Below are 21,660 nucleotides of genomic sequence, written 5' to 3'. Positions count from 1 at the left end.
CTTTCAAGCTGAGGCTCTGCAGGGAGCATCTCCAGAAGAGCCAAGATAGGCAACAATCTTGGAAATGATGCCTTGATGTTGGGTGGTGGAAACATGGTCCCGAGAAGGGAGGTTTCAGAGAGTTGACATTCAGCCTATGCAGGTGGAGACTGTTTGGTTAGATAACAACAGTGGGGATTCTATAATGGCGGCTCACCACCACCTTCTCAAGGATGTTTTGAAAAAAAAAAACAGAACAAGGGGCAGCACGGTGGCACTGTGGTTAGCTCTGCTGCCTCACAGCTCCAGGGACCTGGGTTCGATTCCTGGCTTGGGTCGCTGTCTGCGTGGAGTTTGCACATTCTCCCCATGTCTGCGTGGGTTTCCTCCGGGTGTCCCGGTTTCCTCCCACGATCCAAAGATGTGTTGGTTAGGATGATTGGCCATGCTAAATTGCCCCTTAGTGTCAGGGGATGTGTAGATTAGACGGATCAGCGGGGTAAATGTGTGGGATTGTGGGGATAGGGCCTGAGGTGCGATTGTTGTTGGTGCAGACTCGGTGGGCCGAATGGCTCCTTCTGCACGGTGGGGATTCTATGATTCTATTCTACAGTGTCCTCCTTGTTAGCAGATACAGATGTTCAGAAAGCAGTAAGCTCGAGTGAATGAGGGGAACAGAGAAATTGAGACAGCCAATATCATACCAACAGTTCCCAATGAAAGATCTAAGAGAGGATGAAAGGCCAGAGGAAGGGATCCATGTGGAATGGGAATTCTGAGGAAGGGCCTGCCGATCAGGGAAAGACTCCTCACTCAAAAGTGGGCGTGGAGGTGAAGGTGATGGAATTAATTGTGGTGAGGGAGTAAGGGGACAAAGCTGAGGTTTTTTTCTGAAAACTGATTGTTCAGCATCAGGAAGTGGAAGGTCAGAGGGGATACTGAAAACACAAAGGTCGTGGCTGGTTGAGTGGGATCTTAAAGGGAAAGAAAGATTTAGACAAGTGTGGATATTCAGAAGTTTAAGTCCTTGCTCCATTAAAAATCTTGACACAAATTTGTGTTTGTGAGAATCAAAAGTGGTATTCCTAAACATGTTGTATCATTATACTGGCAATCCTTTCATTCCGGAGGTGCCCAATCCTGCCATGTCCAACACACCAGACAGGTTACTGAAATGCTTGAATTATGAGTGGATGCAAACCATTGCCAATCATTGTGGGGCGAAGACAAAGATCCACTGTCAACTACCTGAACCTGACTGAATAGACCATTTCCGAATATGAAACTAAACAGAATGTCATATTACTATGCCACCTTCTATTTCAAAGGACAGGAAGTCAATGTGACTGGGAAATACAAGGTCCTCTGTGAGAACTTACACACCCATCAAGGGTACACAAAACACATCAAGGCTCAAACTCTCATGCGAATGGGAGGCCTTCTCAATAATACATCTGGAATTCCTGAGCAGAAGCCTTATGGATGCCCAAGGGAAATATTTTAATCTGCTCCTGGTTGAGCCTTTCTGCCTGATAGAGGTATCCATGACCCATGGTCCTCACTTCGATATGCAAACGACATTGTATTGTCGCTGTCATTGCGCCAAAACAGTTCAAAAGAATATTGTGCCATTATATGGATAAGCAGCAGGCTGTCCATTGTTGTTCATGCCCAATAACCTCAACTTCCAAAACTATGTAGTAACCATGGTTATGAAAATATTTAGCTAGAAACTAGCTTTCTGCAATCATGCAAAGTCACTCATTTGGCTGTTGGCTCATCCATTGACGAAGGTTGGGTTGCTAGCTCTCAGCAGCAATCTTGGGAAATTGAAGGATTACTCCCCAGGACACTGTGGCAAGCAACCCAGGAGAGTAACATTAAAAAGAAACATCATTTTCTTTAAATATTTTCATTGATTGAAAAATCACTGGAGATTGGGGAGAAAAATGGCTGTTTGATCTACAATCAAGAATTATTCAATTGGGTAGACTGGGGGGTGTTCCTTTCTCAATTGGAATGGGAGCGCACCTCGAGGATTGACGTACTGAGTGGCCAATGATATGTCTGTGGGGGTGAGTGATTGGCAGCAGGGGATGGTGTTGCAATCTCTGGTTATATATTCAGAGTTGGCAACCCCAGCCCTGGTGGCACTGCAGTGACTGTAGGGGTAATGATCTTAATGGTAATTGTTGCTTCAATGACACCGATTAGAAGGAATTTTTAATTGAATGCGTCCATGCCCCCATGACATCAGAGAGGGGAACTTGTGCTGCATTGGAAGTGGCATTTTGCAGTGTCAACATGGTGGGAAAGAGCAACACAAAATTGCCACTCCCTGGAAGCTTCCAGCTAGCAACTTTAAAGCTTGGACAATATAGGTCACATCACAAGGTCCCTACAGTGCAGAAGAGGCCATTTGACCCATTGAGTCTGTGCCAATTCTCTGACAGAGTAACTTACCCAAGGCCCTCTCCCCCACCCCGTAACCCCACACATTTCCATGGCTAACCCATCTAACCTACACATCTTGGGACACGAAGGGACAATTTAGCATGCCAATCTAACTAACCTGCACACCTTTGGACTGTGGGAAGAAACCAGAGCACCCGAAGGAACTCCACACAGACACGGGAAGATCGTGCAAACTCCACATAGACTGTGACCCAAGACCGGAATTGAACCAGGGTCCCTGGAGTTGTGAGGCAGCAGTGCTAACTCACTGTGCTACCCCAGTCCAATCAAATACAGATCTTTCTCTCTTTCATTCAGTACAACTTCTGAATTACAAAATTTTCTTACAAAGCGTTTGTCTTAATGAGACAACAGTCTGCCTTAGTGTTTGTAATAATGAGCCCCTTCCAATCAGGCCGAAATGTGCAAATCCCAGGGAGGAGTGTGGGCTCTCCTTGGCCATCTGGGAATTGGAGTTGAAGCATTCGGTCGCATCATTCTCACTCTTGATAAATAGTTATTAGCGTTGATAAGTAGCTTTGTTGTTACTCTACTTGGCCACTCTTTTTACTATATTACAGAGTTAAAAATGATAGAAAATTTCATACAATTCTTTTTTGAACTGCCAAAGGAAGTGTGATGGTACACCAACATCTTTCATATGCACTTTTAAAGATTTAATTAGAGGAAAGTAACATCTCCAAAAGAGCTATGTAACAACTAAGACATTGTGCCACAGTAATGACCCTGGGCGTGGTGAAAGGAATCATTGTAACTGTTTTTAAATGAAAGTGGTGTCAGATGGTGTGCAGTTGTAATCTAAAACTGAAGTCGCTCACTCATCTCACCCCTCTCTCTTTCTTTCTCTCTCTCTCCTCTCCCCTCCTCCTCCTCCTCCTCCCCTCCCCCCCCCCCCCCCCCCCGGCCCTCCCCCACACAAGTACCAGGCAAAGTAAGAAAGTTCCAATCCCGTTGACTATTGCGACAAGGAAACACTGGGAAAGCAGGGAGGAGAATAATGGAGGATGATCTTGATATTTTTTTCATGGATTATGTCACCTCAATCCAAATCTTGGATTGTCCCTCATGGACCCAACGAACCCCTGCTCAGGTCCTGACTGTGTGGGTGTGGTTGAACCTCTATCCAACAATGAAGTTTCAATGCCAATTAACTTGGGTACTATCTGTGGTCCTATCCTCCACCACCCACTGCACACAGACTTCCTCTGATCTCACACACACCCCCACTATCCCGTTCCCCATTCATCTTCCTGCACATGTTGCAACTACCATCATGTTCTGCCCACTGCTGATGCCAGCACTTTTTTATGGTGCACAGTCACTTGGGATGGATCATTACAATCCCTGGGCATCCTTGTATGGGAAGGGTGGAAAACCAACTTGATCAGAAGGCCAGTCTATATTTGGCTCTGTGAGGCCTTTGAGTCTTCCAAATTAAAGACATGTGGTGTAAAAATCCAAGCATCCGAAGTAAAAGCCTTCAAAAAGATGCCCAATTAAATTTGAGCTAATTATTGAGGCTGCGATTGCTGACACAACAACTGCAGAGAGCTAGCTTGGCACACAGTAATGAGGTCAGCAGTGGGAGGTTTTGAGTTGCTATTCCAGTTTGGTGTGAGGAGTTAGTGATTAATTAATGCCAGTGGAATTGAATACTTTTTTAAAGATTCATAGAAATTAGAAGTAGGTGTAGGCTATTCGGCCTTCGAGCCTGCTCCACCATTCATTTTGATCATGGCTGATCATCGAATTCAATATCCTGATTCCCCCCTTCCACCCCATATCCCTTCAGCCCCAAGAGCTACATCTAATTGCATCTTGAAATCAGACAAAGTTTTGGGTTCAACTACTTTATGTGGTAGTGAATTCCACACATTCACCACTCTCTGGGTGAAGAAATTTCTCGTTACCTCAGTTCTAAAAGGTTTACCCCTTATCCTCAAACTATGGGCCCCAGTTCTGGATTCCCCCACCATTGGGAACATTCTTTCTGAATTTACCCTGTCTAACCCTGTTGGATTTTATAAGTTTCTATGAGACCCCTTTCTCACTCTTCCAAACTTCATTGAATATAATCCTGACAGGCTTAGACCAGTTACTTCCCCTCTAGTCATCAGAAACAGAGCAAGTCTTTAGTTTATTATAGTATCTCCACCTCTGAGTTAGAAGTAAAAGGTTCAGGGCCCACTCCAGACGGCCCATTTGAGTGAAGGACCACAATACGTTCTCTGGATACCGAGTTGACACTCAGCGATGATTCCAGACTGGGTAGAGTGACCAGAGGCTCAGCAGTGGTTTTCCCACCTGAGTCAGAAGCATAAGTGCTTCCATACTCCGCCACAGAGCGTGTGCATGTTTTAGGAGAAGGGGAATTTTTTTTTCCAAACTCTTTTGTGGTGTTTCTTTTCCCAGAACTACTACTCAAGGTTTATTTTAAGTGGAGCAAATGATTTTCTGAGCCTTGAAACAAAAAAGGAATTGAATACTGAACTAACCAAAGATTGAAAATAGATGGACATCGCTGTGTGTGCTAAAAGTCATAACTAACTGAACAAACTTTCCGACTGGATTAAGTAAACCAAACTGAAGTGACAGCTACTGACATGAGTAATGCACCCTAATAGATTGAGGAGTGCTCCAGGCTCTTTGCACAGGAATGTTTCACAATTGCATTTTTGCCCAGTTCCTTCTGCCCAAGAATGAGCTCCATATATAGTGCAGCTGTACATCAATTAGGGAAAAGAAAATTCTTTGAACTCTTCCCTTCTTCTGCTTTCTGGACGGAAAGGTGCTGACATCATGTCGATGCCATGCATTTGCGAAGTATTACATTATAAAGCGCTGAAACATCCATTCAAATAAAGAATGGATTACTTTGCCCCTGTTATGCTTTACTTCGTCTAGAAATACAGGAAATGGAATCGGTTGTTCAGCCTTTCAAGCCAACTCTGCCATTTTGTTAAACATAGAACCACAGAAAAGTTACAGTGCAGAAGGATGCCATTCAGCTCATCTTGTCCATGTCTGTCCAAGGACACCTTGGTGCTCTCTTTAATCCCACCTTCCTGCACATGGCCCATAGCCCTGTGGCTTACAACACTAAAGGTGCCGATCCAAGCACTTTCAAAAAGAGGTTAGGGTCTCTGCCTCCACCCCAACTCGGGCAGCAAATTCCAGACACCCACCACCCTTTGTGCAAAAAAGTTCTTTCTCATGTCCCCTCTACACCTACTGCCACTTACCTTGAAACTATGTCCCCACTTGTCAGCTTTTCAACCCAATTCCTCTCTTTTACCATTTTCTTTAATACCTATTTTTTGGGATATCTTAGTCCGATTTAAACATCTCAATTGACTCTGCATCAATGGCCTTTATATGACAGCGAGTTCTCGCAACATTTTTATACAGATCTTTTTCAACAGTATACTCTTTCAACTCTGTGCTTATTGACACATATTGGCTCCTAGCACACCCTATGAAAATAGGAACAGGAGTGGCATCACGTCTGCTCCGCCATTCAATGGCATTATGGTGAACTGTGATCTAACTCCATATGCCCGCCATTGCCCCACACCCCTTAGTACCTTTGGATAACCAACATTTATCAATCTCTAGATTTATAATTGACATTATCACCCAGCATCAACTGGTGTTTGTAGGTGGGTTTTCTAATCTTTTACCACACAGAGTGTATAAGTGTTTTCTAATTTCACTCGCCCCAGCTCACTTCAATATATATATATATACCAGTGAACTGTTTCCCACAATGGCATAGCTATTTGCATACACTGCTGACTTATCCCTGGTTTTCCAAGTGAAAGACTTCACCCTGCTTACTCCAATACAGGGTCGTGGGGAGTCAGAGCCTATTCCGACGGACACAGGGCAATAAGCAGGGGACTGGAGGGTTGGATGGAGAGAAATTTGTTGACTGAATTCAGGAGGAATTTCTCATTCAGTATGTGGATGACCCGACTAGAGAGGTGGCAAAACTTGACCTCCTCTTGGGAAATAAGGAAGGGCAGGTGACAGAAGTGTTAGTGAGGGATGACTTTGGGACCAGTGACCATAATTTTATTGGTTTTAAGATAGCTATGGAGAATGATAAGTCTGGCCCAAAAGTTAAAATTCTAAATTGGGGCAAGGCCAATTTTGATGGTATCAGGCAGGAACTTTCAAAAGTTAATTGGAGGAGTCTGTGGGGAGGCAAAGGGATGTCTGGTAAGTGGCACACTTTCAGAAGTGTGTTAACCAGGGTTCAGGGTAAGTACATTCCTCTTAGAGTGAAGGGCAAGGCAGGCAGAAGTGGGGAACCCTGGATGACTCGGGATATTGAGGTCCTGGTCAAGAAGAAGAAAGAGACACATGACATGCATAGGCAGCTGGGGGTCAAGTGAATCCCTTGAAGAGTATAGGGGGTGTAGGAGTAGAGTTAAGAGAGAAATCAGGAGGGCTAAAAGGGGACACGAGATTGTTTTGGCAGATAAGGCAAAGAAGAATCCAAAGAGCTTCTACAAATACATAAAGGGCAAAAGAGTAACAAGGGAGAGAGTAGGGCCTAAGGATCAACAAGGTCATCTATGTGCGGATCCACAAGCGATGGGCGAGATCCTAAATGAATATTTCTCATCAGTATTTACTGTTGAGAAAAGCATGGATGTTAGGGAACTTGGGGAAATAAATAGTGCTGTCTTGAGGAGTGTACATATTACAGAGAAGGAGGTGCTGGAAGTCTTAAAGCACATCAAGGTAGATAAATCCCTGGGACCTGATGAAGTGTATCCCAGGACATTGTGGGAGGCTAGGGACGAAATTGCGGGTTCTCTCGCCGAGATGTTTGAATCATCGATAGTCACGGGTGAGGTGCCTGAAGATTGGAGAGTGGCAAATGTTGTGCCTTTGTTTAAAAAGGGTTGCAGGGAAAAGCCTGGGAGCCTCACATCTGTAGTGGGTAAATTGTTGGAAGGTATTTTGAGAGACAAGATCGGCAGGCATTTAGAGACACAAGGACTGATTAGGGACAGTCAGCATGGCTTTATGAGTGGAAAATCATGTCTCACAAATTTAATTGAGTTTTTTGAAGGGGTAACCAAGAAAGTAGATGAGGGCAGTGCAGTTGATGTTGTCTCCATGGACTTTAGCAAGGCCTTTGACAAGGTACCTAATGATAGGTTGTTGCATCAAGTTAAATCTCACAGGATCCAGGGTGAAGTATCTAAATGGATACAAACTTGGCTTCTTGACAGAAGCCAGAGGGTGGTTGTAGAGAATTGTTTTTCAAACTGGAGGCCTGTGACCAGTGGTGTGCCTCAGGGATCAGTGCTGGGCCCACTGTTATTTGTCATTTATATTAATGACTTGGATGAGAATATAGGGGGCATGGTTAGTAAGTATGCAGATGACACCAAGATTGGTGGCATAGTGGACAGTGAAGAAAGTTATCTCCAATTGCAACAGGATCTTGATCAATTGGGCCAGTGGGCTGACGAATGGCAGATGGAGTTTAGTTTAGATAAATGCGAGGTGATGCATTTTGGTAGATTGAACCAGGGCAGGACTTACTCAGTTAATGGTAGGGCATTGGGGAGAGTTACAGAACAAAGATCTAGGTGTACATGTTCATAGCTTCTTGAAAGTGGAGTCACAGGTGGACAGAGTGGTGAAGAAGGCATTCAGCATGCTTGGTTTCATCGGTCACTTGGAATACTGTGTGCAATTCTGGTCACCTTATTATAGAAAGGATATTATTAAACTAGAAAGAGTGCAGAAAAGATTTGCTAGGATGCTACCGGGACTTGATGGATTGAGTTATAAGGAGAGGCTGAATAGACTGGGACTTTTTTCTCTGGAGCGTAGGAGGCTGAGGGGTGACCTTATAGAGGTTTATAAAATAATGAGGGGCACAGATCAGCTAGTCAATATCTTTTCTCAAAGGTAGGGGAGTCTAAAACTAGAGGGCATAGGTTTAAGGTGAGGGGGGAGAGATACAAAAGTGTCCAGAGGGGCAATTTTTTCACACAAAGGGTGGTGTCTGGAACAAGCTGCCAGAGGTGGTAGTAGTAGAGGCAGGTACAATTTTGTCTTTTAAAAAGTATTTAGATAGTTACATGGGTAAGATGGGTATAGAGGGATATGGGCCAAATGCAGGCAATTGGGATTAGCTTAGGGGTTTTAAAAAAAAGGGCAGCATGAACAAGTTGGGCCAAAGGGCCTGTTTCCATGCTGTAAACCTCTATGACTGGACTCCAATCCTTCCCAAGTGAAAGACCTTCAGGACATTGGGAAAACACTCGCTCACTGAGGATCTATGTTCTCGAGAAGCCTCCTTCAGAAAATAGAGCCTTTGACCAAACATTACCTAGTCTGTCATTTCAGCCTTCAGTTTGGACAACTCGAAGGCTGGGGAAGAACTTCATATCCAGCTTTGTGGTCAACCACCTATTCACATCCAAAATACCTTGACATCGCTCTTAACCATACACTGAGCAACCAGCAACACTGGATCGAGGTCAAGACAAGAGTAAATCTTTGATGGAAACTGGCTCGTACGACCTGCGGCAGCAGAGCCAACACACTTGTAACTGTTTCACTCATCCCGTTCTGCCAAACAGCAGAGCACTGGGGCTCAACCTGGCTCTGGAGCCACTTCACAAATGAAATCCACCCAGGAAGCGGTGATAATTATTTGTGGGGTGTTGAGACCAACACAGCTCGAGTGGCTTCCTGTGCTAGCACATGTTGAACTTCCTGGTGTCTGCAGGGAGAAAAATCCTCCTCAAAGAACACTGCCGGCTGACAAATAATGAAGCACTCCCATTGACACACAACTTTGAAAAAACCTACGCATGCAGCTTAAATCCCATAGTCACTACTGGAACGCACTCCACTGGTGAGACTTCTCAATTATGTACTGCCTGGTTGACGAAAAACATCACCTACCCCAATCTGACACAAGTGGTGAAGTCTCAGGTTTTAACCTACCATGGAGAACCTGGACTATCCTCAACCACTCAAGATTCAATTAGCCTTTTTCTGTGCTGTAGAGCTCTGTGACTCTATGACTCTGACTCTTCTGAATGGACCGTAGAAGATGTGGTCACTCACACCACAAGTGGAACATGAGAAACATCTCACATTGTGACTGTGGCCATCCCGGTCAGACCATCACCCATGTACTGAACTCCTGCCCTGAGAGATCCATTCCTGGCATCACTACCATTCACACTGTGTCAGCTGAAGTCGGTGACTGAACCGTTAATCTCGTCAGTGAGGTATAACTGCTTCACTGCAACCATACGAATAATGAAAAAAATCCTGAAAAGCATGGCTCCCATTTTTAGGCTATGTCCCTTCGTTTAAAGTTCCCAAATGGTTTCTCATTATTTACTCTCGTTGCTCCTTTTAATATCTTAACAGCTTTGATACAGTCACCCCTTAATTTTCTAAATTCCAGGGAATTATGGCCCAGGTGGTAAATATAGACTGAGCTCCCTTGAACGCTAGTTATCCATCCTAGTGTGTGGTGCCCAGAACTGCTTATAATTCTCCAGCTGTGATCTAACCAGGGCTTTGTGTAGCTGAGGTATGACTTCTTCCTCCTTGTGATTCTAGCCCTCTAGATATAAAGGGCAGCAACCTATCATCTTTTTTCATTACTATGGTTATGAAATTTTAATGAGCTTTGTACATGACCCAATTTGGGCTTTCACTGTTCCTAGCTTTTTACCAATTGTATAAAGTACTCTGACCAATTAGTTTTAGGCCCAATACAGGTAACCTCCCATTAACCCATGCTGAAATCTACTTGCCACAGATATACCCATTCACTTAATCTGTTAACATTCCTATTCGTAAATGAATTTTATGCTTTCAACTACACTGCTGAAATTGCCACCTATCTTTGTGCCATTGATACACTTAGATATGTGGATTTTCATCCCCTTAACAAAGTTGAGGATCCAATAAAGATCCCTGCAGCACCACTCATCACATCTTGCCAATTGGTGTACACTCCCATCATCCTTCCTTTCTTCCAACCACTCAACCAATCTCCTAAACAAGTCCTTAATTCCATTTAGCTAACAATCTCTTTGACAAATGCTTTCTGGAAGCCTACACATGTGTTGTCACCTTATCCGTATTTATAGATTCCAGTAATTTTCTGACAAAAGATATTAAGTTATACAGCCTATAATTCCTTTGGTTTCTTTTTCACTCTCTCTCTTTCTCTCTCAAATTTCTCAAGTTGCAGAATGACTTGCGGAATTTTCCAATCTCAATTCCTGCATCAAGAGAACTTTTGAAGATTGTAGTTGGGGTAATGGCAATACCTTGATTTTAAAAATTCTCATCCTTGTTTGAATTCAACAATCTTCTCATCTCTGTAACCTCCTCCAGCCGTACAACCATCTGAGAGATGTGTGTTTCTCCAACTTTGGCCTCCTATGAATTTCCCACTTCCTTCACTCTGGCATTAGAGCGGGCGCCTTCAGCACCCCAGGGTCTAACCTCTGGAATTCCTTCCACAAACCTCTCCTACGTCCTGCTTTAAGGGTGCTCCTTAAAATCTGCCCGATTGGCTAAGCTGTTTGTCACCTATCCTAATGTCTCCATCTTTGGCTCGATGGCTATCTGATAACTGCCAATATGCATTATTATGATGGCCATAGGGGGGAGGGGGGGGAATCATCAATAGATCTCCCTCCTTGAGCCTTTTAGAGTACAAGCTCCTCCATTAAGCGAGTGGAGGCTAACCCAACAGGAGAGGAGGAGCAGGGGATTTAGAACAAGCTGGCTCCACTCAGGCCAGCAGTCGAAGGACTCCGGGGTTTGACTTGTAGCCTCAAGAGCAATCCTTTATGCATGTTGTAAATAAAGAGTGTTGGTGACAGAAGACTGGCCTCGGCGAGATTATTACATGCACCTTGAGACATTTTGCTTTGTTGAAGACACTGTAGAATTGTAAGTTGTTTTTGCTTAGCTCATTTTTTTCAGATTATACTTGTTAATGTAGGGACTAAGATCTCTGCAGTGAATACGCTTGTCTAATTAACTATGCAAATCATGGAATGATAATTTTTTTCATGCTTATTTTCTCCTTTCCTCTTCTGCATGTGGTGTCTCACGCAGTGGCACCTGACCAGCCTTTGGCTTCCTGCCCAACTGGACAGTCTTCTTGCTTCTACTTGGACAGTGAGTGCCACCAGGCTGTACAACTGCATGGGAAGCAACAGAGCCATTGCCTGTTCATGTCCAACATGCAAAGTCTCCAGCAGGCTAAAGACTGGACAGCGATTAGCTGGAGGAATCCCAGGGGCATATGTTCTCTTCCCCCAGCCCAGGAGCATAATCCTAAGGGATTTCATCTCAACTCTGCGCAGGGGGAAGCAGGATGGAGACTGGATGGAGATTTTTTTGGTCTGGGGGGTTCAGTTCATTGAATTGAGCCAACTACCGCATCAAGGAAACTTCTGGTAGCAAAGGCCACTTAACTGTCGAGAGTAACAGACAGAGCTACAGGATGCGAGTTGTGCTTCCCATGCATGTTAATAAGCTTGAGCAGACAATTCAACTCCTCTATTAACAAAGACAAAATCATTTAGCTGTCTGGGGCACCAGGGTCACTCTGCTCCAATAATTACTAACAATGTATAAATCTCATTAAATGCTGAAACAGATAAAAATGACAACAACTCTCCAAAGCCAACATTAAATATATTATCACCTGATACATTCCAGGATTAGAAATACTTCAGCGAAACCATTTTATTCTTTGCCTACAGAGGAGTTTCAAGGTTGTCTGGGTCCTGTTCATTTGATGTTTTCCACAGTGCAGGAAGGGGGGTGGGCGGCAATAACTGCTTTGTTTGACATGAGTTGCTGCTTTGAAAAGTCAGGAGGGAGGGTGGCATTTTGTTTTTTGTTTCCAGTGAAATGAAAGGGATTGAGCGAGGGAGGTATTGGGTTCACTCTTAATGCCCAAAGGCTACGGTTTCTAATGTTCTGTAACCCCTAGATCAGCAGCACAGGTCAGTAATGTGATAACATTCTCCTAACTTGTCCAATTATGTTTATTCAGAATGCTGCTCTCCTTAATGTTAATTGTAAATGAAAACATCAAGCATTGCTGACTTCAAATAAAAACTTTTAAAAACCAGATTATTGCAGACTGACGTTTCGATGATTTCTCCCGTACCATATTTTATGAAGAATCCATTAGTAGGTCCATCAACATTAAAATAATCTAGTAATGATCATGAAAGTCTTTTATGATGTCTTTGTCACATCCTGATAAAAGATCACCCCAAGCACAGAATGGCACCGCGTCAGGAGGTACGAACTGTAAGATACGAAACACAGATTTGAGGGGCAAGGGCTGTGGAATTTTAACTTAACTGATCCACCAGCTGAAAGGAGCATCGTGGGTGGGAGGTGTCGTAGTTCCCTGTTTCTAGTGGAGATGCAGTCCAGGCAAAGCTGCTGGCTCAGGGAATGCCGTTTGTCCACGCAGGGAAGTAATTGGTCCCAGCATTTCAGGAAACGTTGGCCGGGTGGGGCAGGGGAGGGAAGGGGCCATTCCGAAAGCTGGCAGCGTGGAATCATAAGCCTCAGGAGGGGATCAGAGGGATCTTTGGAGAGGTGGGTGCGAAATCAGAAGCCTTGGTGCGCGGAGAGAGATCAGAGGCGTTGGGGGTTTTATCGGATGCTTTGGGGAGGCAGTCAGAGGATGGAGGGCTGGTGTTGGGGTGGGAGTGGAGGTGTTGGTGGGAGGATGGAAGGGTCAGAGAAGTGTGGAACATACCTGACCCAAACTCGACCATTTTGGGGGCTGAAGATAAGGGTCAGAGCAAAGTTCAGCGGGACAATGAGCAGGTGGGGAGGATGTCACACATGGTAAAATTTGCAGACTGAAACATGTCAGACAGGCACATATCACACATGGCACAATGTAGACCGAAGCATATCAAACACTGTGCAAGTGAAGCAAGTTAAAAATGGGCAACTTACAGGGGCATACGAAACACGGGACTATCAAAAGGCAAGAATCAAAAAGTGTAGAATGTAGGACTAAGGGACATTACAATCACAAATGCAACCTGAAATCCAGCTGTGGCTGGATCAGTTGACCACATCTATTTGTGGTACACTCCACATTTACTGCTGGAATTAATGCAATGACTTCTTATTATTCCTGCAAATTGAAGTAACATTGGAATGATAGCTGGATTTGGAGGATCAAATCACAAGGGCAGATTAGATAAACCAGCATTGCGCTCCAGCAATTAAGGATAAATGGTGATTTGATCAATGTTTTCAGGGCATTAAGCAGAACAAATAGGGCAGAGGGAAATGATTCCCGCCAGCTGGGGAGTCTACTAGGCGGCACAGTCAAAAAATTACAACAGGGACATTCAAGAGTATAGGACAGACTTGCAAAGAAGTTTCAAAGTCCCTTCCACAAACATAATTAGAGCTAGATTAAACATTATTTTAAAACTTATGGATTTCTGTTCAAAGGGATTGAGGAGAATGGCACAAAGGCAGATTTTATGCCTAGCTTGTGGATCAGCCATGAACTGTGGAACAGGCAGTAAGATCGGAATAGTGTCTTCCTGTACTCACGATTATTAGCGGCAGATATCTGGCTTCACAAATGTAAAGATTGTAAAGAGATAATTTTTGACAAGACCTGATTATCAATTGAGATTTGATTGTGGGAGGAGACGGGAGACATCCAAGTGTGCACAACTCCCCGGCAATGTCGGGCCCTGGAGGAGAATAATTCCAGCAGTTTCTCGGAAATAAAGATAAAGTAAAACAAAGTTCTCTCCTGAATTATGAAACATTTGTTGTGCTTTGGTCCTTAAAGGGTTCAATAGTAAAACCCGCCTCAAACTAGTTCAAGAAAGTTCTCAGTTATGTTATGGCAAGGACAGAGGCCCCAGTAATTTGAAAAAGATTTTCAGAGTAAAGTTACGGCTAAAATAGCCTTCATTAGCGAATAGAATTAACAGATGAACAAATGAGCAGACATTTGGAGATCTTCTCCTGTTTTAGGCATGTGCTCTGTGCTGGCTATTCTTATTGACAATGTTTATCTTTCTTGATCTCTTGCACAAACAGTCAGGATCTTGGGATGTGCGGATCCTGGCAATACTGGGGGAGGGGAGTGCAAGTGAAGAGCACCAAACCCTCTCACACACAAAGTGGCATTGTCAGCTGCATCTTACAGTTATGTAGGGGGAGGGAGAGGATCAGGAGCAGGAGAAATTGGTTTTCGTCTTCTCCTGCACTATCCACTGTCCTCATAACTTCTGTCTGACATTCCAGCAGGAGAAATTATTCAAGAAATGCAACTCAGCTCTGGACAGAGCCAGTGTGTGGCTTTTGCTACCAAATAAACCTGTTGGACTTTAACCTGGTGTTGTTAAACTTCTTACAGAGCCAGTTCAACAGAAAGCAGACGGCTTGGAACACTTACCAAATCTGACACTCAAACTCACCATCTGGTAGTTGGGACTGGGTCTCAGAACCAGCGGAGCTGTTATTAAGTGGCCCAGGAATGATGACACAGTGACAGGAATAGGGCTATGCCAGCATTCAATGAGACCACGGCCAATCTATAACCCAACTCCAGCCAACCATGTTTGTCACCTATTCCTAATGACCTATCGTCGAAAGAAAATCTATCAATTTCAATTTTAAAATTTACAATCGATAGCATCAATTGTCTTTCGCAAAATAAGTCAATACTCCTCCATGTTTAACACCACTTGGAGGAAGCACTGAGGGCGGCAAGGGCACAGAATGCATTCTGGGTGGGGGACTCAGTGTCCATCGCCAACAGTGGCTTGTTAGCACCGCTACTGACCGAACTGGCTGAAGTATACTGTTGCTTAAACTGGGGTCTGGGTCAGGTGGCGAGGGGATCAATAGTAAAGGAGGATAGCTCGCCAGAAGTGTCGAGGAAATTAATAGTGGATTGGGGACAGGATCTAAATAAAATTAATGCAAGCAAAATATCGATAATAAGGTATTAATGGAACTAAAGAGCGACAAATCACCAGGAGCTGACCATTTCCATCCGAGGGTGTTAAAGGAAGTAGAGGAGCACATTGTTGATGCCTTAACTGTAATCTTTCAGAGTTCTCTAGATTCAGGAGTCGTCCCTCTGGATCGGAAAATTGCTTTTTAAGAAAGGTGAAAGAGGAAAACCAGGGAATTACAGACCAGTTGGCCTAACATCTGTGGTGGGGGAATTATTAGAGTCTATAGTCAAGCTTAGGGTAACTGAATATCTCAAAGATTTTCAGTTAATCAGAGGGCCAGTATGGATTCATGACAGATAGATCATGCCTGACAAACCTCATTGAAATTTTTGGAGAGGTTACTAAGGTAGTGGACAGGGGAATGTCTATGGAAGTTGCTTATATGGACTTCCAGAAGGTATCTGACAACGTGCCACATAAGAGGCTGTTAACTCAGGTAGAAACCCACAGAATTGAGGGCAAATTGCTGACGTGGCTTGGAAATTGGTTGAGTGGCAGGCGACAGAAAGTAGAGGCAATGGGTAGATACTCAAATTTGCAGGATGTGACTAGCGGTGTCCCACAAGGTTTTGTGTTATAGCCTCACTTAATCTCATTATTTATTAATGGCATAGAAAGTCATATGCCCAAATCTGCTGATAACAGAAGTTAGGTGGCATTGTAGACATGCACACACTCCACCACTGACTCACAGGGGCAGCAGTGTGCTCCATCTACAAGATGCACTGCACCAACTCACCAAGGCTCTTTCAACAACGCCTTCCAAACCCACCACCTCTATCATCAAGACAGATAAGGGCAGCAGATGCATGAGAACACAACCACCTGCAAGTTCCCTTCCAAGGAAACAGCCATCCTGACATGGAAATGTATCACCGTTCCTTCATTTTTGCTGGGTAATATTCCTGGAATTCCATTCCTAACAGCACTGCAGGTGCACCTACAACACCTGGACTGCAGCAGTTCAAATAGGCAGCTCATCACCATCTTCTGAAGGGCAATAAGGGATGGGCAATTGGAGGATGGAAGTCATGTGGTGACACCACCCAATGGAAATCCAATCCCAGTTGGCAATCCTACAACATGGCCTCATGTGATATTCCTATATTTGGATACTCCGCTCTTCCAGGAACTTTCTACAGGTGCCAAAAGGTGGGAAAGCATGCACAATGGGTCCTGCCCCAGCCCAAATCCAATTCTCCAACACCAGAAATCAACCCTGCCATCTCCTTCTGCCTCCACTAAAGGTGCAGGGTGGAATTTTACAAGACTTTTTCTTAGTGTCCAGCCAGCGCGAAAATGGGAGAGTTGCTGATCCATTTTTCGGACGAGTTTTCACACTCAATTTTATGCACTCAGTTTTTGAAAATATGGGCTGGACTGTTTCTAGCCGCTCGAGGCAGTGGGCGGGGCCTAATTCACCAGACAGCCAGCAGCTCGGATCAGAGCCACAAACTGCATGTGCAGGAAAAGCGGGAAAAAAAAATAGTTCTGCTGACAGAACTCTCCCGGGCCAGATACAGCCACCCCCTCCCCCACACAGACATCGGAGACCTCCCCCAACATAACTGACCCCCTTATCCCCACCACGCCCCCCGGCCTCCTTTCAGATAGCCTGCTCATCACCCACTCTGGCCCCGATGGTTGACTGAGATGACCCCCTCTCTTCCCTGCCCCTGATCATCACAGAGGCACAAATTCCACCCCCCTCCTTAAGCACACCTGCAAGTGCTGACTTGGCTTCCCCTCCATGATGACAAGGCAAACTGCATTAAACTCACAGAAATGCTCTAATGAGTGAGTGACTCGCCCAAACTGCCTGCAGCTGATCTGCCCTAACAAGGGAAAGCTCCATTAAAAACCCCTAAGAGTGGACAGACAGGCAGGCAGTGCAGGAAGAAATGGCCTCCAGGAAGACAGTTCCCCGTTTTTCAGATGCTGACCTGGTCAGGCTGCTGGACTCAGTGGAAGCAAGGCGGGACATCTTCTTCCCCCAGCAGGACACCGTCCCAGAGGAAGGGATAGAAACGCGGCCTGGGAGGCGGTGACAGCATGCATTGGTGCCAGGGCACTGGCCAGGAAAACCAGGAAGCAGTGCCGCAAAAAACTGAATGACCTAATCTGGGCAGCAAGGGTGAGTGTTTAACCTCATCCAGCATCTTCCCCCTAAATGACCCCCAGATCCCCCCAATCCCCTGCATGCTTCCAACCCTGACCCCCAAGCACCTCCCTTCTCCCACCCAAGAGTATCACAACCCTTGTCCTCTGGAGGGTCACCTCCTGAAAGCCTGCAGAACTCGTGCCATCAGATTTTACATGGTTGCTTCTGTCCCCGCAGAAGAAGAATATCCATAATCACCGGGAGAGGGTGAAGCCAGGGGGTGGCATGCCTGAAATCTGGGTCCTCACCCTCTTTGAGGAGCGGACATTGGAGCTTGCGGGAGAGGAGGGGATACGGACCATTAGCGACAGCATGGTCGGGCTGGAGCATAGAAGTGAGCACCTGCCAATCCTCCACTTGTTTGAGAAATCTCAAGTAAGTCGCATGCAGCACAGATTCCTCTCCCTCCCTTGCACTTAACCTTGTGTCCTGTGTTTTAGGAAGGGACACCAACGCACCCGGGCCATGTGACATCCCGGCCCCACTACTGCTCCCATCCATCCTGCCCCTGACAGCTCAGAAGACTCCTCGGAGGAAGCGGATGAAGGGATCTCCGAGGCCGGCTCCAGTTTTGCATCAGCTTCCACCTTGCAACTCACCATCCCAGTGACTCTCACATCGGTGGGTTAAGTTAGTGGCGAGGCATCTGGGTCAATCTCTGGTGCGTACAACACATTTGCTGACGTACATCGAGTGGAGGGAACGTCCGAGGCCTTAGGCTGGCCCCAGGCTACATGCTGGGCCTCTGCGATCACTTCTCCCTCAGCTGCTGGATATGCAGCAAGAGAGCCAAGGAATGCAGGAGGAGCTGACAGCAACACTGGACTGACTCCCTTTCTGACACCTCAGGGATAAAGGGGGTGTCATGGAAGCCGGAATTGAATTGAATTGGGTCCCTGGAGCTGTGAGGCAGCAGTGCTAAGCACTGTGCACCATACCGCCCATAAAAAGCTGGGTTTACCTGCAGGAATTAGCAAAGTATTGGGAGATTCACAGGTATTTTCAGGATCTAAACTGGCAGATGAAATTCTCAGAGGGCACCAACTGTGTGGTCACCATTGGAGGAACTACACTTGAACCAATACACTTTAAGACTGAGCATTGAACTTGCATCATTTACTTCGTGCATCACCCAACACATTCCTAATGTTGCCATGACCAGCATTTCATACTCAATGTTAGTCAACCCCAAGCCACTCTAGACATAACACAAATCTGCAAAGACAAGAGCTGCTACGGTCCTGCAGGGTTTCCCCATGGTTCGAGCAGAAGCATGACAACGTTTAAGCACTGGCCTTTACTTCGACTCAGCAACAACAGCATGCAATTGTGAAATCATTCTTAGGGGTTGCACAGGAGACTGGAAAAACAAAATCTGACGCTGAGCCATATAATGAGGTTTTTAGGATCGGCGACTCAAAGCTGGGTGCAAGAGTGAGGTTTGATGGAGAGGTAGAGAGAGATGGAGAGCTTTACGAGGGTGGGAAGTCCAGACCCTCAAGTCTCTCCAGCTGAAGGCATAGCAGGCAATGGTGGAGAGAAGCAAGTTGTAGAAATGCTCAAACCATGCTCATCCGCAGAACCAGAAAATCCCCTACTGTGCAGAAGGAGGCCTATTGGGTCTGCACCGACTCTCCAAAAGAGCATCTTACCCAGGCCTACACACCCTGCCAACCCCCATCCGCATAACTCCGTGCGTTTACCATGGCCAATCCATCTATCCTGACTGTGGGAGGAAACCGGAGCACTTGGAGGAAACCAACGCAGACACAGGGAGAATGTGCAAACGCCACACAACTTCACCCAAGGCAGGAATCGAACTTGGGCCCCTGGCGCTGTGAGGCAGCAGTGTTAATCACCCTGCCACCCCCTGAGTCACTCACACAGATAGTGGGTGCCTTACCTGTTTCCGTGCCTTGATGCGCTTGTGGACGTAGTCTGAAAACGGCTTGCAGGGAATAAAGCGGCCATTTCCTGGAGTAACGTGCAGGTTTCCATCTTCGAGCACAATCTTCCCCTGACTAATGACGACGACTGGAGCTCCACACAAATCCGTCCCTTCAAAGATGTTGTATTCAGCAGCCTGAGGCACAAATGTAAAAATTAAAGGGAAATTATTAACAATTACATGCATTCATGTCAAGTCTTTCATAGTTAAATGGACCATTTAGATCAAACGTGCTAAGCATTTGGTTCAACCTTTTCATTAAAGACAAAACAACCCACTGGACCAGCATCAACTTCCTGGGGGTTACCACTGACCAGAAGCTGAACGTGACCGGTCTGTATGAATACTATAGCTACAAGAGCAAGTAAGAGGCTGGAAATTTTGTGGCAAGTTCCTCATCCCATGATTCTCCAAAGCCAGTCCACCGTCTACAAGACACAAGTCAGGAGTGTGATGGAATGCTTTCCACTTGCCTGGATGAGTGTAGCTTGCAATAACACTCAAAAAGCTTGACAGTATCCAAGGCCAAGCAGCTGCTTGATCCATATCCCATTCGCTATCTTAAACATTTACTCCATTCACCAGCGACACACAGTAGCTGCAGTGTGTACCATCTATAAGGTGCAGTGCAGCAATTTGCCATGTCTCCTTTGACAGCAACTTCCAAACCCGCAACCTTTGCCAACAAGAAGGAGAAGGAAGCAGATGCATTGAAACACCACAATCTACAAGTTCCCATCCAAGTTACTACACTCACTTGACTTGGAAATATATTGCTGCTCCTTCAGTCATTTGGTCACAATCATGGAACTCCCTCCCTAACAACACTGTGAGTGTACCTCGTGAAATGCAGCAGTTTAAGAAGGTGGATCACAATCAATCAAGGGCAGTTAGGGATGGGTGATAAATGTTGGCCTTGCTAGCAACACTCAGATCCAATGAAAGAACAGATAAAAGGCTCGTGTCCTGAACATGCAGGTCAGGAGGTTGTGAGAGGACGACCACCTCACTCACCCTGCGTATTCTTAATAAAATATAGATATCCACATGGCTATCTAGAAAAGACCAGTTAAAATGGCTGAAGCTATGTCTGCCTGTGGCCCTCGAACAAAATGAGTTTTCTGGCAGGATCAGGGAAACTTATAGCTTGTTACAGAGACAACAGCAACATCACTTTTTTCCTCTTTGGTCTCTGTAAAATAAACATTTTTCTGCTTCCCTCTTTTACTGTATGAACGCAAAGGAAGCCATGTTGCAGCCCTCCTGCTGCAGTTTGAGTGTGTGCAAACAAACTTTTAATTCACCGTATCTGGAGTTTGTTGTGGGGTTATTAACAGAAATCTAATCCCATCAAAACGGAGGAGTTGGGAAATATGTCACCACTTATAAAAGGGGGAAACAAATCAAAAACAACTTCCTGTCTACAGTGGTAAGAGGAGAAATTAGTGCTGCTTAAATTAATCCCCGTTCTGTCCATGACAAGATGGACATGGTGCCCGATTTAATCTCATCAATGTTGCTTTCACTCAGGCTAACAACAGAGCCACAACAATCGACACGTCACTGAGGCAAGGGAGAGGACTCAGTCAGGGTTCTGACTCCTCATTATCCGCAAAGCCTCTGGAAAAATGTTGACATGAGGGCAGGGTTGGGCACTGCGATGCCCACCACATGGAACTTGCCTGCCCCTGCTCACACCCAGGCTTGTAGTGGAAGTGGCAGGGAAAGAGAGCTTCAATTGAGAGAGAGAGAGAGGGGGGGGGGGGGGGGGGGCACCAAGAGAGATAAAAAAGATGGTATGTGTGCTGGTATTCTGAAAAACACAGAAAATGCTCCAAAAGCAGGACAGATCAGCCAGTACTCAGCAATGACATGTTGGGTGAAACCTTTATCAGAATGAGTTCTGTTTTTAATTAAAAGGTCAGCAGTCTAACTGGCACAGATTAATTAGCCTGAGCAGTGCTTTTAAGACAAAAAGAAAATACTTTAAACGAGGCAATAAACTAGAGATTGAAAGTAGCTGTAGGTTCAAAGCTGCTCCCCGCAGC

General features: G+C 45.3%; 1 protein-coding gene across 4 annotated transcripts in view; it reads right to left on the bottom strand.

Annotated features, from left to right (window-relative positions):
* The window catches only part of LOC144505234 (dihydropyrimidinase-related protein 3-like), a 212,400-nt gene that overhangs the window by 24,043 nt on the left and 166,697 nt on the right, over positions 1-21,660 (bottom strand). For all 4 annotated transcript variants that reach the window (XM_078231247.1, XM_078231248.1, XM_078231249.1 and 1 more), the window contains exon 12: positions 19,568-19,747. In XM_078231247.1, the coding sequence (XP_078087373.1) occupies positions 19,568-19,747 (180 nt within the window). The remainder of the gene's footprint in view (positions 1-19,567; positions 19,748-21,660) is intronic.

This window comes from Mustelus asterias, chromosome 16 (assembly GCF_964213995.1).
Source record: "Mustelus asterias chromosome 16, sMusAst1.hap1.1, whole genome shotgun sequence".
Classification (NCBI taxonomy): domain Eukaryota; kingdom Metazoa; phylum Chordata; class Chondrichthyes; order Carcharhiniformes; family Triakidae; genus Mustelus; species Mustelus asterias.
Note: the sequence above shows the minus strand (reverse complement) of the source record. Positions and strands in the feature narration are given on the sequence as shown.